The sequence below is a fragment of the Humulus lupulus genome, chromosome 2 (assembly GCF_963169125.1).
Source record: "Humulus lupulus chromosome 2, drHumLupu1.1, whole genome shotgun sequence".
Taxonomy (NCBI): Eukaryota; Viridiplantae; Streptophyta; class Magnoliopsida; order Rosales; family Cannabaceae; genus Humulus; species Humulus lupulus.
Genome location: NC_084794.1, coordinates 106,765,656 through 106,782,928, shown reverse-complemented (window position 1 = coordinate 106,782,928; position 17,273 = coordinate 106,765,656). Strand labels below are relative to the sequence as shown.

The following is a 17,273-nucleotide window of genomic DNA, read 5'->3' as shown; positions in this document are numbered from 1 at the left end:
TATAGCTAACGACATGCTAACGTGACTCTTTACTTATTGATTTGTCTTGGTCACGTCAGCACCACGTGTGTATTTTAAAAAAATTAATTTTAAAATATTTTAAAAGAATTATTAAAAATTAATAAATTAAAAATAAATCATAATTTATAAAAAAATTAATTTTGTCTAATTTGATTTGATTTAAATTATCTTTAGTGTAATAATTTATTTTAAATTTATTAACTTCTAATTAAAAAAGAGTTTTTTAAAATACAAATGTGCCGTTGATGTGAACTAGATACATCGGCAAGCCATTTGTACAAAATTAGACAAAAGTTACGTACTCTAAATAGTTCAGCAAATATTTGTATGAGCCCAAAAAAATTAGGAGGCACGCTAATTTTTTTTTAAGAAAGAAAGATTAATTATTTGGTACAGTGATATAATCGTTTTTGTCGAGTTTGACTTAAATATCCATTTTTTATTATAATTAAAGAAAAAATATATAAATATCAGAATCACATAGAAAATGTTAGCACTAAGCCGCTCCTATACCTCACAGCTCACACTCGAAACTCTCGGAGAGAGAATTTTGTGCTGATTTTGCTTGAGTTATTGACAAACAGGTAAGAGATTTTGATTTTCAGTAACAGAAGATTAAATTATATTATATTTAATTAGTTTGAGCTTTGGATCTTACTTCGTTAGATTCAACTGTTTGTGTCTGTAAATCTTTTGTCATTGCCTACATTTGTTCAATTTGAAGAAGACCAACTTTGAATTTTCTTCAAGATCTGCAAAAATAAGCTCAAACAGTGTACTAAATCCTTACCCTTTGACAGATCCATATCTACATTCGTAACCAGTTTGTTCTTCTTTTGGCGTTTTGACCATCTGGGTATTGTTCATTTTGTTCTACATCAAGGCTTTTGGCTTCAAAAAATGTTGGGTCGTCCTCAGTTTTCTAGGCCCGGAAGCTTCCGGCCTGAGAATTTGGGTCCAAATGCCATGGCCATGATTGGAAACCTTTGCTTTACGTTGTTTGTTCTTGGAGTCTTGATCTTTACTATTATAGCCGCGACTTATGAACCGGAAGATCCTTTGTTTCACCCCACAACCAAGATCACCACTTTTCTTACTTCAACTTCCAATGCCACTTTCAAATCTGACAACACTGTGACAAGGACCGGTGAGGATTTCATGGCTGCCAATCAGACTGCATTCTCTACTTTTATCAATATAACAGATGTGGACAAAGTGAGTAGTGGTGATAACAGCCTAGAGAGTGGCACTGCTGAGGGGAACTCAACCGATTGCGAGGGTAATGTGGATATCCCAATTGATTGTAGGGACCCAGATGTGTTCCATTTGATGATGAGGGCAGCCATAGAAAAATTTCCTGATATTCATTTCTATCGGTTCGGGAAATCAGTTCCTGCACCTGAAGCATGGAGCTGTGATATGGCTTGGCGGTTCAGGCCTAAGGAAGGGAAGACTGCTGCTTTTTACAAGGATTATAGGAGGTTCGTGATTTCCAGGTCTTCAAATTGTACTCTTAGTGTGGTTCAGATTGGAGACTACCATAGCGGTGTCAATGCAAGGAAAAAGAAGAGAAATCAGACTCCTGGGTTTGAGAAGAGACCACTGAAACAAGAAGAGGTTAAGTCTTTGCCTGTTGTTGGGGAAGCTGTAAACGATTCCCTTCCTATTGTTGAGTCTGAAAATTCTTTCAGTCACGGCAAGTACTTGCTTTATGTGGGTGGTGGAGACAGATGCAAGAACATGAATCATTACCTGTGGAGTTTCCTTTGTGCTCTCGGTGAAGCTCAGTACCTTAACCGAACTTTGGTTATGGATTTAAGTATTTGCCTGTCTTCAATTTATACTTCTTCCAATCAGGATGAGGAAGGGAAAGATTTCAGGTTTTACTTTGATTTTGAGCATTTGAAGGAGTCAGCCTCTGTTTTAGATAACACCCAGTTCTGGACCGATTGGAGTAAATGGCAGAAGAAAGATGGGCTGAACCTCCACCTTGTGGAGGACTTTAGGGTCACACCAATGAAACTTGCAAGCGTCAAAGATGCTTTGATTATGAGAAAGTTTGGGACCGTGGAGCCTGATAATTACTGGTACAGGGTGTGTGAAGGAGAAACAGAATCAGTTGTCCGGCGACCTTGGCATTTGATATGGAAATCTAGAAGGTTGATGGATATAGTGTCTGGAGTTGCATCAAGATTGAATTGGGACTACGACTCCGTACACATTGTGAGAGGAGAAAAGGCTAGGAACAAGGATCTTTGGCCTAACCTTGATCAAGACACTTCACCTAGTTCACTTCTGTCAACCTTGCAAGACAAAATTGAGGATGGAAGGAACCTTTACATTGCAACAGATGAACCTGATCAGTCTTTCTTTGACCCTTTGAAAGACAAGTATACCACTCATTTTCTTGAAGAATACAAGGATCTTTGGAGTGAGAACAGTGAGTGGTACCCTGAGATGACCAACCTCAACAATGGGGTTCCAGTCGAATTCGATGGATACATGAGGGTGTCTGTTGATACAGAAGTTTTCTTGAGAGGGAAAAAACAGATTGAAACTTTCAATGATCTCACCAAGGATTGCAAGGATGGCATCAACACATGCAGCACTTCATCAAGCTAATCTCAAACACCAGAGCGTGGAAGCTTTTCCTGTTAGCTATGTTTTAGAATATCCACGTGCATTTCATAAATTGTTAGCCTTTATTCCAAGTTTCTAGTATGAAGTAGCTTCAGTACGAGTTTTGTACGCTTAGAAAAGAAACTGCCAATACCAAGGTTTCATCACTTGGAGTCGTTTACGAGTTTAATTTGTACTTTTGTATTATTAGATTTTTAACATCAACTTCATCGATTGTTGTATCTTCATAAGGTAGTCTCGGACGTATTTTTCAGAATTATTTGTGGTATGCTTTTTCGTAACTCTGAAACCTTTTCTGAATACCTTGTTAGCAGTTTAATTTTGGTTGAGAAGGCAATTGATCTCATCATTCGTTCTATTTTCACAAAAAACTGAAAATGAATATCAATTGGGTTGTTCCAAACTCAAATATTGATTCTTGTTAAAAAAACTTCAGCTTTAGTTTTTTTTTCCCATGATTTTGAAGGAGAGAACTAATAACTCTGTCTCACTGTTTAACGTTTTTTTTTATATAATGTGATTGTTTTTATTGTATCATATCTTGAAGATATAAAAAGAAGAAATAAAGTAGAATCATACGTCTCATTCTAGTTTAACAGGCTGACTCTCATGTTACCATATTTTAAGTATAGACTGTCGAGTGTAAAAGAGAATGAAAAAGAAAATATTATTAGTATTTCTCTATGACACATCACACAGGTCACATGGCAAACAAGTTGAGAGAGAGCAAAACTTATAATTATTGAAGAAAATTTGTTCTCAAGAACAAAACTGCCCGACCTAGCACTGATACAAAACCAAATTAGTAGCTCTAAAATACTGTTTGGATGAATACAATCTAAATTTACATTTTATCAACAATGAAACAAGACTAAGGGTAAGAATACACCCCCTCTCTTTTGTTCTTGTTCTTCATTTTCCTCCAATATCCCAAAAAATGTAACCTCTTTTTGTACAGAAACCAAGAACACATGCCGGTCTGGAAACATTCATTTCTTACTACCCTTCCACTTTTTTACTGGAAACACAGTTACTTTTTTGCCAGAGTGGTTATTTTTAGTCTTAGTAGGTCGTAATGCTGAAATACCACCTTGCTGCTTCTTTTCGTTTTCCTTGTCCTCTGTAAATGGCTTGACTTCGAATGCACCTCGAGTGAAGCCTCTAGCAACCTGTGCGATCATAGCTGACAATCAGTACAAGGATAGAACTAAAAGCATTCAAGCAATTTGTTATGATGATCATGTCAAATCACATGCTAAACGACATTCTTCCATCTTTATTACAGTCCCACTCTGGCATACCTTCAAAAGAATCCAAACTTTGAGGGAACTACTCAAGTGCGCAAGTCGTGTCCTTCTCCCGGAGGTCAAGTACTCGCACATGTGTTGATCAACCCGTAGAATGAATTTTGGCCAAGATTTGGGGTTTCCAGGGTCTGATTTTTTGTTCTTTGTTGCCTAATGAAATTATTAGAAACTTATTACTCATGAAAACATTCAAAAGGGGTACATACATTGTATTATGTAACTGAACCTGTTATTATAAATATTATATATATTGGTGGATGCGAACTAAAAGCCTAGACCTGCTGAATAAGTATACTGAATATGAGACATAATGCTTCAAATGAAATCAGAAGGCAGAGCCGCTTGTTAATCCCTTTAGCATGTTTGAAACTATTCTAAGTTCCATTGTTCTGTCTCATCCTTAAGCATTATATAACACATGAAAAAAATGTTTAATACTGTTAATACTTACTAATAACCGAGAAATTTCTAGCTCAATTTTTGAGAATGAAGTCTCCAAAGCTTCTACTCTCCCAGTACCGTGACAACAATTGCACGGTTCACTAATCATAAATGTCACACTAGGTCGAACCTGTCCAAAACATGCCATGAAATAAAAAATCATCTTAGTTCAACTAACAAGCATTTTGCTAACCAGAAGAATTTCATATTGCTCCAGTTGTGGACTTCCTCAAAATAGTTATATATGGTTCTCATTTCAAATTGAGTTAGTCCCAAATAGTTAGGATATGGTTCAGCTGAAGGACAAGGAGCAATACATTTTCTTTTTCAATAACCATTTTAAGTTGCTCTTTAACTGAAATCCGGAGAACTAAATAAAGCAAAAATGATCATAAATATTGCATTCCAGAACCATACCCTCTTTCTTGTAATTTCCATTAGTCCATGCTTCGACAATTCTGAGACCTTGACCATTGACCTGTCTCTTTCAACAGCTTTCTTAACCTCTTCATAGACCAGTCTTTTATTTGCTGAAAAGATGATAGTAAATGAGGAATAAAAAGTAAATAAAAAGAGATGGGGGTATGCAACTGAATATATATATATAAATAATAAAAAAAAAGGTGAATTGATAAAGTTGGTACAGTTGAATACGGAAGTAACTATTAGCAGCTAAGTAAACATTTTACCAATTTAAACTGCATAATTAAATAGAAATTGCTAGATTCATCATAAAAATTAGCAGATAAATAAATTTTGAGACAAATCACGTTCCATAAGTTTCCAACACTAGACTTTTTTACGACTTTCAAGCAGCAGAAGAACTTAGCAACTCCTGTCACACATTTTTATGCCTTGAAGGAAGCAGCTTTTTTGTTTAATAACCTAAGAATATATGCCGGGTTGAGATATTAAATGCAACCCCTTGGTATACCACATCCATGAGGTGCTTGTGCATTGGACAAGGGAAGGAACTGACATCTGAGCTCCATGTTATGGTTCGCTTACACTTTCCTATAGTTTTTATTTGATTCAGACCTATATCACTTAATAAGAACATCTTTCATACAATACAATCGCTACAAACAGAATTTGGGTATTATGGATTCTAATGGTGAAAGCGACTAAACAAACAGTAGGACCTCTCCTTTTTAACTGAGGGAAAGCTAGAACTTAAAGTCCTTAACTTGAAGACTTGATATACATTTTAACAAGTATCAGTACTGCACCTGTGAGGCAAGTTCGAGAGGCACAGCTATGGATCCTAGATCGTACAGAGCAGGTTAAATCATAAGGCAAAGAATAGTCTCAAGCCATTGGTCATGAAATTATCAACAATTAAACACCTTGAACAAACCCAAGTTTCGCACTTGGAACCTCTAGACATGCCCCTCATGCACACAGAAGGATAGGAGAAAACTTACCTTCATCTGTCATATCAATAAAATCCACCACAATAATGCCACCAATGTCCCTCAGCCGTAACTCTCTTGCAATCTGAATCACAATATCATTTTCTATCAAATATGTCGCACTGACAGAGTTCATGGTTATGCGTCTAAATAAGAGGGATGAAAGCCTGCACAACGCCCACACATGGAAAATACCTGACCCCAAAGGTTATGTTTGGAACTCAGATTTTACCAATGAAAAATTGTGTGCAAGGAATTATTAGAGAAAATATAGTGAAAATTTTCTAATTTTCTTTTTTAATATTCTCTTATTGAATATATCTATAAATATTCTAAATTTCATGAAAGGTACATTAAATTTGAACAGTTGAATTTTCTAAAGAAGTATTTTATCTTTTTTTTTTATATTTGCAGCGAAAATACCTCAATTATTATGTTTGTAGCACTTAAGTACCTAAGTTATTTTTTTTGCGGCGAAAGTACCCTCCGTCTATGTTTTTGTACAATTTAGTACATCTGATTGTTTCACCATTAAGTCTACTACCATAGTGTAAAATTTACTTATAACTTTGGTACTTTTGCCGCGGATATCTCTTAAATTTGGTACTTTCGTCGCAAATATTCATTTAATTAGGCACTTTTGCCTACGTGTCATAATATAACTTAACGGTGAGAATTGACGGTTGTACTAAATTGTACCAAAACATGGACAAAATGTACTTTTGCCGCTAAAAAAATAACTTGAGTACTAAGTGCTACAAACATAATAAATTGGGTATTTTCACCGCAAATATCTTTTTTTTTTTAATCCAGACAAGAGATAATTAATCCTTCAGAATTCAGTTTTTTTGTTTAAAAATCCAAATTCCAAACAGAAGGGAAGTCATTAAATAAAAATATAACAAAATAAAATCACCAAATGCATATGCATGTAAAGTAGCAAAAGGAGTTCAGAATAGGACGAACTTGTTTAGCAGCTGCAAGGTTGACATCAAGAATAGCTTTTTCCTGTGAATTTCCATGACCAAGCATCACATGACCACCATTTACATCGATAGAGACTAATGCTTCAGTTTGCTCGATTACTAAAGAACCTCCTTTAGAAAGAAGAACCCTGCAAATCAACAACAATAGCTAGAATGAAGGCTCTAATCCTTAAATTTTCCAGCAATGCAGATATAGTTCCCCTACCAATCATGAATATCCCCAGAAACAAACTTTTTTAAATTATTTGAAACAAAAACGAACTAAACTACAATCTGAGGGAATATTCATTAGAATACTGATCTATAACAACCTGTCAATCTTCAAAAGTGTTATTTTCCTTTGCTGATTCAGCCTCCAATTCTTTTTTTTTTTAAAAAAAAAACTTAAGTCAGGCGGAATCTTTTTAATGTGATGTATCTTCAGAGTACGTATAACAGTGCAACTCCAAAAAATATGAAAACTTTTAAACTAAAATCCAGCCATGTCTGTTTATTTCTTGGAAAAAAACTACAATCTAGTTTCCATTTTCATACAAGTTGCCCTCGTGTCTGGGTGATAATCACTAATATTTGTCTCTATAACCCATAAAATAAATAAAATCATATAATCCAGTATATGGGAGGGAGCACAAAATTCTCTACATGCTCAATGATCTCTTCACAAAGATGAGGTAATTTGGTATAAAGGTCAGATTAAAGATCATGGGACATCATTTCAATTAAAAGCTTCTTCTATGCGTATGTAGGACAAGGTGAGGCAAGAATTGTATGATGAAAAGTGCAGTGCCCTCACCTTTTACTAAGAATACTATTGATCTCTTCTTCAATGTTAAATTCATCAAAAAGAGGAACTCCTTTTTTGTGTAACTCAACTCGATCGCAAAGATCTGGGGCAATGTCCTGAAGGTAATTACATACCTGAAAAACAGCAGAAAAAAAATATATATATATAATTTTAATGCAAATGTAAATATAAAATGATAATCCGAACACAAAATGTTATATTATTTATTCCCTAGCTTAAATATAAAATCCGGCAACATAATTTTTTTAAATCACATATTATACCTCATGATAAGTCCTTCCAGAGTCAACCACCATTCTTTCAACCTTAAGGTAAGGAATAACAAAGACAACAATGAGGAAATGAGTCTATTGTGGGCGATAAACAAGCCGACATTAAATACAAGTATTTTAATTACAAACTAGAAAGATGACATGAGTGGAAATGAGTGACATACTCACCTTCTCATTAAAATAATCCTGGACAACCGAGAGAGTTTGACCCATTGCTCTGTGCAGAATTACTGGAACAGCCCCTTCAACACCTTCATCTGCAGCAAGAGAAGCAGATTTTGCATGTTCCATAATGTTTTTCCAAGTTGAGAGCAGACCTTCCAAGTCCTTCTGCAATTCCTCTAAAGTATGACCAGCAGCAACTGTCCTGACAGTCAGACCAAAACCCCGAGGCTGCAAAGTTTTTGCAATGACTTTCAAGCGTGTACGCTCCATACCAGAGATTTTCTTTGACACTCCAATTCTATCGCAACAAGTACTCAAAACCTGCAAGGAAGTGAACTCAGCTCAGACATTATATAAAATAACTTTGAAGAGCTTAAACACTTACAAGATAGAAAAGCTACAACAAAGTGTCAGTATGAGGTGGAAGTGGAACATACCCAGAATCTACTACGTAGTTTTGGGTAAGCAGTTAGTGTAGGACCTTTTGTGCCCAAACCCTCTTTGACGACTTGTACTATTACTTTTGTGCCTTTCTGTACTTCAGCCCATTTGTTTTTGTTAGTGGCTGCTTGCCTAGAATCCTTCTTTGTTTTTTGCTTAGAATCATTAATATCTTGCAGATTAGGCATTTGAGAATTGCCAGAAACATTTATGCCAACGTGAAAAGAATTAGTATTGGCTTCTCCGATGTTGAGTTCTATTCCATTTATATTATCCTCATCAAAATTAGCTTCTGCTTCGCCATGATCAACAATACTACCATTCATATTGTCAGCAAGAGCTTCAGAAACATCAAGCTCATCTTCAGTCTCGTGATCCTCGTCATCATCATCATCATGCATAGATGATTCGGAGTCTTCCTGAGAGACAACATCTGTTATCTCATCCATTACTTCATTATCAAGTTCTGTGTTCTTGTTTCCATGAGCATCCATATGCTCTTCAATAGCTTCGATCACAGAACCATTAACTTCTAGTTTTGTTGTTCTTTGACGAAATGGAGGAAATATGAATGGCTCCCTATTTTGTTTAATGTCCATAAGAGAGGGTCTAGAACTCCCAATGTTCAAAAAAGCTCCACCCATATGGGGAACAAGTTTTGTGACCACCCCAAGATACACGCTATCACACTGAACATTGGTTTTAACTGGTTCAAGTAACAACTCAACCAACTGCCTGTCTTCCAATACAGCAATTCTTTGCATGGTACATATTGAAGAATTGATCAAAATAATTGTAGAAGTTGACTCCGTAGAAGCTGACTCCTTCAAAATCAAATTATTCTCTTCCTGATGCAACAACTTTCCAGGGTCTTCCAACTTTTTCATGTCATCCTTCATAGTCTCATAGTTCTCAGAAACACCTAAGCCCATCTTATCCTCATAGACAGTAGATAATAGAGGTGATTGGAGCAACCAAGGTTCCTCTACAGGCTGATATCTTTCGGAGAAAGATCTGTCAGAATTTGAGCCCTCATAAGAAGTAGTGACTGTACCATTCTCAGTATATAGTTCATCCTTTATTCTCAGATGATTTGAGGATGGAAACTCCAAATCACTTTTCAGGTGTTTCACTGTCTCATCTTCATCTGTCAAAGCACTGAACACATTTGAGTGTTCAGAAACATTTTAAGGAAGGATTTTGCATATGAAAACGAACTAGAATGGAAATATTACCTCTGTCTCGTTCCAAGATTACAGGTTGTATTAGAAGATATGAATCCTCAATCCATGACATCAATGAATGTCCAGAAGGCAGCATGGTACTTGATCTCATCCATGAGTCCCTCACCACAATATTCTTACCTTGTTTTACAAGTAGGGGTACTGATAGAGAAAATTCAGGTCCAGGTCTCCAATTGATGCCATTATGTGATGCATCTCTCTTTATTAAATAATTGTACTTGAAGTTTACGCCGCAAGCAATCTAACAAGCACAAATATATATAAAGGAAGGGGACTTCTTAGCAACAAAAATTAGAAAGAATAAAATAATGATATACATCTACTTAGATTTTAATACAAAAAGATAACAATCATTTAGCCTTGTGATTCATAATAGGCAACTAAATATGGTATTCATCTCTGTGAGAGTAGATAGTAATATGATATACTCATTTATGCAAGCACACTTATATAGTGAAAATACTGAATGCTAGATTTTTTTCTGCCTCATTAATATAAACCTTACATTTAGTTACCATTCCATCAAATAAAATAATAAAAAATTAACAATATTCAATACGAAATGGTAGACAGGAGAAATAATTAATTGTGAAGGCAAACGCATGCTACTAATCACAGATGGACAAAATACCTCAACTTCAGCCCTCCATAAGTTGGCATGTTCTGTAGGAGACATTAGTACGGCCATCTCCAGATCCCAGCAACCTAGTGCAATAGGATCCCCAGTAACATAAAGAAGTTGACCAGCTTTAAGATCAGTTTCTATGGTCAAAACCACCTTGCATGTTCCCTTTAAAGTAGCGGTTAACATGTCTGAGAAATTAAGAAATTAGATATACATCATCGCCAATTTATACCATGGAATATGCTAGCTAAAAGGATGATGCAAAACATGAATTCCTATAAAAAAAAAATATATATTCTTGTCAAATAGAACTGACTAAATGAGAGACCTTCAAAGAAATCAACTCTGTCAATTAGGGTTTGGGAGATCGACAGATCATAAACTTCATGTGTGCAAGTGTGTGTGTGTGTGTCTATATATCACAGTCCAAAGATGCTAGTTAATGATGATAATAGAATTTAGGTTCTACCTTCATCAAATTTCCTGTTCATAGTATCAAGACAGATGAAGATGCTTGCTTGAATCAAAGAAGATGCAGCTAAATTAGAAAATTATGATTCTTTTATATAAGAGATCAGGAGCCCAAGCTTATGAAAAAGGAAGAAACCAAAATATATTAAAAACTTGATTACAGCCCAGCCAGAAATCTACATCAGATCATGTGAAGTAAACTCAATAAATACAAAGAAACAAATTAATGGCATAAAATTAGGTTCACAGTTGCACATGTTAAGCAAACAAAAATATTGAAGGGGTAACTTTCATGATATTAAAGGTATAAAATAGCACTTAAGTTTTGAAAATAAAGAAAGGCAGCAATATTCGGAATCTCATCAAAATAAGATTCAAATAATGCAATGTTTAGGTACCTTTTTCCATTGACATTACCGGGCATCTTCGAAAAGAATCTCGACTCCCTATACAGAGAGCAAATCTGAACACATTACCTACAGGAGTATTGTGGTAGATATACCTGCTATGGGGATAGAAACATACACACATAAGTAAAGAGATGGGTGAGGAAAGCAGTAAGTAAAAATATCCCATAAAATGAAAATATGTTGATTCTTTTTCCATTCCAATTTTGTACTATATATAGAAGTAAATGATGAAGAATATGACATACAACTAGAGACAATTCAATCAGTTTAATAACCCAACCACAAAGCACTTCTATCTGAAGCCAGTAGCTTGTTCAGACTATATACATACGAACTTTGTACAAGAAATGGTTCAAGGACTCCTATCACTAAAAGGCATGATGTGATCAAAGGTATGTGTTCGAACTGGAAATTTGGATATCTCAAACTCAAGTGAGAACAGTGCTTGAGAAAGAAAAAAAGAATATCCTTGAATGTTAAAATCTGCTTCTTCTTCTAAGCTTTTGATTGTTTGTCCTGATTTGGGTTTAAGTCAAAATACTCAATACATGAATAAAGATCATACATATGAGCTAAGGCACAGACTGTTACTTACTTTCCCAATAAGAATGATACGTGATAAACTATCCTTACCGAAATGAAAAACAATACAATGAAAAAGCACCCAAAATAAACATTTTCTAATAAAACACAATGTCTGAACAATTGAAACATAGCAAGACACAGCACAAAATAACCCCACTTCTGCTTTTTCTTCTATCATGTGGCAACTTGTATAGAAACCCAATTCAGTTCAGACTATTTGAAGCTCATTGGAAATAAGAAAACTGACACCATGTTCATGTTTAAGTGTGCAAAGAGTATTTATATATACTTACGGAGACAAAAACCTCAATGAGCTGAGAAACCAAGAAGAAGAAGAGTAGGTAGTTCGATGGGTGAGTAGATGGCTGTGGTGGAGAAAACGACAATGAGCTTCGGGAATATCCATGGGCATGGTCGAAAACGACTTCAGTGGTGTACGGAGAGGGAAGCATGAAGAGTTGGATTGGTGGGAGCGTAAATTGAGAGTGGCAGAAGTGAAAACTTTGACATTAGTGGTAAAAGGAAGAAGAAGAAGAAGAAGAAGAAGAAGAAGGGTCAGGCTTAGTTTTAGCCTTAGCCTTAGCCTCAGCCTTAGCCTCAGTTCAGGCCTTGTCCGGATAGAATAGAATGGCAAAACTTGAGGGAAGAAGACACACAAACATGGAAGATAGAATACAGGATTACATTTTAGGATTTGGCGCTGCCTTCGCACGTGTCTCTTTCTTGCACACGAGTCTAGTAACTTTTTTTTTTTTGGGCTATTGTATTTTTTTTCTTTGGTCAAAAGATGAATTTGAAATAAAATTATAGGAATTTTCTTAAGAAATAGTATCACTTTTGCTTCGTATTGAGAATTTTTTGAAAATTTGTAGCTACAATATATATATATATATTCATAACAAAAAAAAATTATACTTTGTTCACATACGAAAATAGAGAAAATGTAATCGTCCTAAGACAAAATGTAATAGCTGGTGGATACTATTTGCGCTGTAATTATTTATTTATTTTATTATTATCATATTGTGTTGTTTTCATTTTATATGATTGTGTGTGTGATCGAGTGTGTTGCCTCCGGTGTGAGAGAAATGACTAAAAAAGAAAAATGAATGTAGTCTTGATCATGGACAAGAGAATAATTAATAGTTTCCATGATTGGAATGTATAAGCATTAAAGATATTATGAGATTTACCATATTTGGAAAAGATGATCATTATGAGTGATTATCATCTTAATGTTGATTGATCATGGATTTGGGAGAGAAATTACTAGAGAATTTCGAAATTTACAGTGATTAGACTTGATTGATCTTGGTGATTGATGAACATGGTATAGAATGAAGACTATGTGCCATTTTTTAAAATTATGGAAATCAATCAAAGAGGATATCATGGGAGAGTATCATAGTGATTAGGGTAATAAAAAAATCTTGATTAATTGATGAGAGGAAAACATGAGATTTGATTTGGATCATGATGAGAGATTAGGATAATTAACTGAGAGGTAATTTAGAGATTTGGTGTTTATTGGAATTAATGTGGATTTGGTTGGTGGGATGAAAGCTTAAAAATTGAGGTGAGGGGGAGGCTTAGGCCAAACACACCAAGAGAAGAGAATAGAAGGGACGACACGAAGAGAAGAGGGGGGGAGAGAAGAATGGTGGTTTGAAAAAGAAGAAGGAAGAGACGAGGCTCGTTTGAGGTAAATATCGTCATTTTGGCTCTAAAATTTCCTCTCATCTTATTGTAGCTAATATAGGGGTTCGTAATCATGTTGGCTAAGGTTGAGAACACATCAAAGGTGGAAGAAAAGGCTAGAGGGTTCTACCACTTGGTGGATGGTAACATCTTGGTTTTTTTATCTTTTGATAGTTATGTTGGTTTAGATCCATGCTAGGGTTTCAAAATCCATTAACTATTGGAAGTTGGGAATCATCTTAAAAATAGGAAATGCATGGCCCATGCAAGGTAACTTGGATTTCAAGTAAGAGGATGATAGTGTTTATGAGGACCTAAGCTTGGAGTTTTATGCAAGTTTGTGTTTTCTTATGTTTATGAGTAATGTAAATTAAATTAAAGTTTATTACTTTGATTTTAGGAATTTCGTGAAGCAGTCCCGCTCTGTTGTTTCCAAGGACTCGAGGTAAGAAGGTTAAACGTGTTTCTTGAATGTGTTGGTTGTTTATGTACATGTTATATGCTAACATTTCAGGGCACATAGTTGGGAAGGTAAAAGATGGACAAAGGTTGTCATAGTTTTGACCAAAGTGGTCATTAAGGACCCAGTGTTTCCTCATAGTTATCTCTCCCAATTATGTGTGTAGTGCGCACATATGTTTCTATATGATGTGTTACGTATTGCTATGTTTATGGTGATGGTTGCAGGCACAAGTATTTGGGTAGATGAGTTTACTATTGTAACGACCCAAAATCACTAATAAGGCTTAAAGGCCTTGATTAGTGTGTCGGGGGGGCACAAATGTTTTATGTGTGAATTAAATAGTTTAATGCATTATTCTATGTTTAACATGCCTGTATGATTATATGAACATATGAAATGCATGTGGGCCCCACTTGGTTGCTAGGAGCATATTTGTAATTTTAGCCCGTTAAGGGCATAAATGTGATATTTGTATATACTGTGAATGATATCACGTGTGAGTGGTGATATAATTGTGATGCACGACCCGAGACGGTCCTAGGGAGCCATCTAGCTAGAAAGTCACAACGGGGTCAAATACCCGACTCGAGAGGAGCTTAGGGGTATTTTGGGAATATTATAAAATGTTTGGGAATTGTAGGGTAGTGGTTAGTAATTTAGTAATGGTTTAGACACATCGGGGATTTTTAGGAATACTTGAGGACTTAACGGGATTTCAGTGAAATGACTAAATTGCCCTTGGAGGCACCTAAGGATTTAAATAAACTCAGGGGTATTTTGGACCTTTTGTATAGAAGGGGATTTTGATCAATAAGGCAGTTGATTCTAGGGGCATGTAGAAGGGAATTAGAAGGAAATAACCAGAAGGAAAACTTTAAGTTTTTCTCTCTTCCTCTCCCAAACGGTTTTCCCTCTCCCTCTCTAAGGTGTTGGTTTTGGAGGATTTCTAAGCAGAAACTCAGAAGCATAAAGGGTTTAGCTAGGATCAAAGGTAAGACTTAATTCAAATCTTGATGAATTCTTGCTGGAAGTATTGAATTAGTGAGCTGAGTTGTGTTTTATTTTGTGGGTCATTGAAATGAAGATTTGGTGAGGTTCAACTTGGGAATCAAGAGAATTAAGTTTGGAATTTGATTGGGAAGCAACTCAAGGTCGAAATTCAACTTGAGGTGAGTGTTTCATGCATCTCTAAAGTTTAATCTGGTATGGTTTAAGTTTTTGAAAGAGTGGTTTAAGTTTTTGTGAATTTTGAGCCACTAGGTGATTCTTGGGGTTGATTGTGTGATTGGGTTTGTTGTTGTGATTTCTGAGTTGCTATACTGTTTATTTGGAGTTTTAGGTTGAGTTGGGACTTGGGTGTACCTTAGGGTTGATTTGGAAGAGTTTTGGCTCGGGAAAAATGCTGGGAAAAACCCAGTTTTCTGGGTTCGCGTATGAGCGACGCAGCCCTGTTCTTCCGTGCCGCGGCACTTGGTTGAAGCAGGAGCTGGGGATCATTCTAGGCGCCGCAACCCCCATAGGGTTGTGCCGCGGCGCTAGGCTAAATTCAAGAAAAGGTAATTTGAGTTTTTAGGGTTTTGGCTCAGGGGGATTAGGGGACGCTTCCGCTACCTTGTGTGGGGAAAAGGGAGGTCTCGAGAGCACGGGATTGGTTCCGGGAGATGAGTATGAATTGGTTAGTAATGAGAATGCAATGTATGTGTGTTGTGACTAGGTATTCGGCGAGGCTCAGGTTAGAGGACCGCGCTCGGGATTTCTGTGCTCAAGAAGCTCGTACATAGGTAAGAAAACTGCACCCGGTTGTGAATTTATAATGGGACTAAGGGCTCCCAGTTTTAAATGCTTTATGAGGGATGGTATTATGCCATGTAAATAATAAACGAATGGTCTAAGAGTGCCATAGTTTAAGTTGGCGCACAGGGCGTGGCTCAGCAACTGGTAGTTGAGGACAGCTTATTATTCACTGAGCTCGGTTTAAGCGGTCCGGAGTCAGTGGGGTAAATAGAGGATGTGACCTAAGGGCGTCGACCTTGATTATCATGCGATTTGATTAATATTATTGATTGATGAATTTGTTATGTTGAATAGCTGAGTATTAGTTGGTTGATTCTCTGGTTATGTCTATGGCCTATGTGATCAATGTGGTATGCTAAGTATATGAACATACTTTAAAGATTATTCAATTGTTATTATTGTTTGTGCTATAACGTTATATTTTCTTGTTGGGCCTTGGCTCATGGGTGCTACGTGGTGCAGGTAAAGGCAAGGGCAAGCTTGATCAGCTCTGAGGCAGAATGTACATGATCAGCCGCTCAGCCGCCACGGTTGAGGAAGAACCGGGAACGGGAGGACTATAGATGTATGTTTTGCCCTTAGAGTGGCTAGCGGTGGATTGTACTCTGGAAATTTTGTAAACTGACTTTCAAACACTGTTTCTTTTGGGATCCCTTGTGTAAAACGTTTAATTATATGAAATGTATATTCTATGACCAAAACCTTTTAACCCTAGTGCATTAGTGATGTCAGTGACACGTTTTTAACTAAATGACTTGATTAGCAAGTCCCGCACCTTTATAAATACACAGTGTAACCGTCTTGGCTACCCAGGGTGTTACAACTTGGTATCAGAGTGTCCTAGGTTTAAGGGTTCCTGAAGACTGGTTGGGCATATACATTCGTTGCTAGAGACAAGCTCGATTCAGGGTTGGTAAATGTGTATATGTGCTTGGAAAGAAATATGATTGTTGATATATGTTGGATTAATAGGAAGCATGAGATACTGATAGGGCCTGGCCCTTGATTGCTGTGAGATAATATTGAGGCATGCTTATTAGCATTGTTGTGCATGTAAATGAATATCTGAATGATTAACTGCATATTATGTATATGGGTGAATGTATGGATGGATGTCTATATCTTAATTGTTGTGTGGTGATGTTGGGGCATGCTTATTAGCAATGCTAGTGCATGTGGATTAATGCCTATATCTGGATTGCTTGTGGTTGGTTATGTTCCATCGGTGGATTTTGGAAAATCTTTTACCCTGTCATCATGATCTGATTGCCGAGTTGTTGATTGCAGATTAACTTGGATAGCCATGCGTCCAAGGAAATATACGCGACTAGCCGGCACTAGGTCTGGGACCGGAGGTGATGACTAGGGCCAGATTCCTCCGCCAGTCCTTGAGAACTGGCAGCAGATTATGGCATAGATGCAAGCGCGATTACAGAGCCAAGATGAACAGATTCGTCTTCTACGACAGCAGGCTCCAGCAGGGAGTGCTACAC

At 36.4% G+C, this 17,273-nt stretch overlaps 2 protein-coding genes across 3 annotated transcripts; one reads left to right on the top strand and one right to left on the bottom strand.

The window, feature by feature from the left end:
- The first annotated feature begins 450 nt into the window (after window positions 1-450).
- On the top strand, window positions 451-2,942 carry LOC133818331 (uncharacterized). The gene is made up of 2 exons (XM_062251124.1): window positions 451-605; window positions 822-2,942. Exon 2 carries the CDS (start codon window positions 922-924, stop codon window positions 2,641-2,643), a length of 1,722 nt encoding a protein of 573 aa, XP_062107108.1. The 5' UTR covers window positions 451-605; window positions 822-921; the 3' UTR covers window positions 2,644-2,942.
- A 435-nt stretch (window positions 2,943-3,377) lies between these two features.
- LOC133818330 (ribonuclease E/G-like protein, chloroplastic) lies at window positions 3,378-12,488 on the bottom strand. Of its 2 annotated transcripts, none has more exons than XM_062251122.1 (14): window positions 12,119-12,488; window positions 11,229-11,335; window positions 10,366-10,547; window positions 9,726-9,975; window positions 8,487-9,637; window positions 8,053-8,370; window positions 7,876-7,917; window positions 7,601-7,725; window positions 6,788-6,935; window positions 5,834-5,906; window positions 4,827-4,939; window positions 4,420-4,539; window positions 3,963-4,118; window positions 3,378-3,830 (listed from the first exon to the last, which is right to left on the bottom strand). In XM_062251122.1, exons 1-14 carry the CDS (start codon window positions 12,235-12,237, stop codon window positions 3,651-3,653), a joined length of 3,084 nt encoding a protein of 1,027 aa, XP_062107106.1. In that variant the 5' UTR covers window positions 12,238-12,488; the 3' UTR covers window positions 3,378-3,650. The 2 variants fall into 2 exon arrangements, with proteins under 2 accessions (XP_062107106.1, XP_062107107.1); XM_062251123.1 differs by having other exon boundaries at window positions 11,229-11,332.
- Window positions 12,489-17,273: the final 4,785 nt, after the last annotated feature.

Excerpts from the sequence above, each read along its gene's own strand:
- LOC133818331 (XM_062251124.1), top strand. The coding sequence starts at position 922 with ATGTTGGGTCGTCCTCAGTTTTCTAGGCCCGGAAGCTTCCGGCCTGAG.
- LOC133818330 (XM_062251122.1), bottom strand. The coding sequence starts at position 12,237 with ATGCCCATGGATATTCCCGAAGCTCATTGTCGTTTTCTCCACCACAGC. Across the intron at positions 4,540-4,826 it reads TGGAAATTACAAGAAAGAGG|GTTCGACCTAGTGTGACATT; the intron begins GTATGGTTCTGG and ends TGTTTTGGACAG. Across the intron at positions 3,831-3,962 it reads AAGTTTGGATTCTTTTGAAG|GTTGCTAGAGGCTTCACTCG; the intron begins GTATGCCAGAGT and ends ATGATCGCACAG.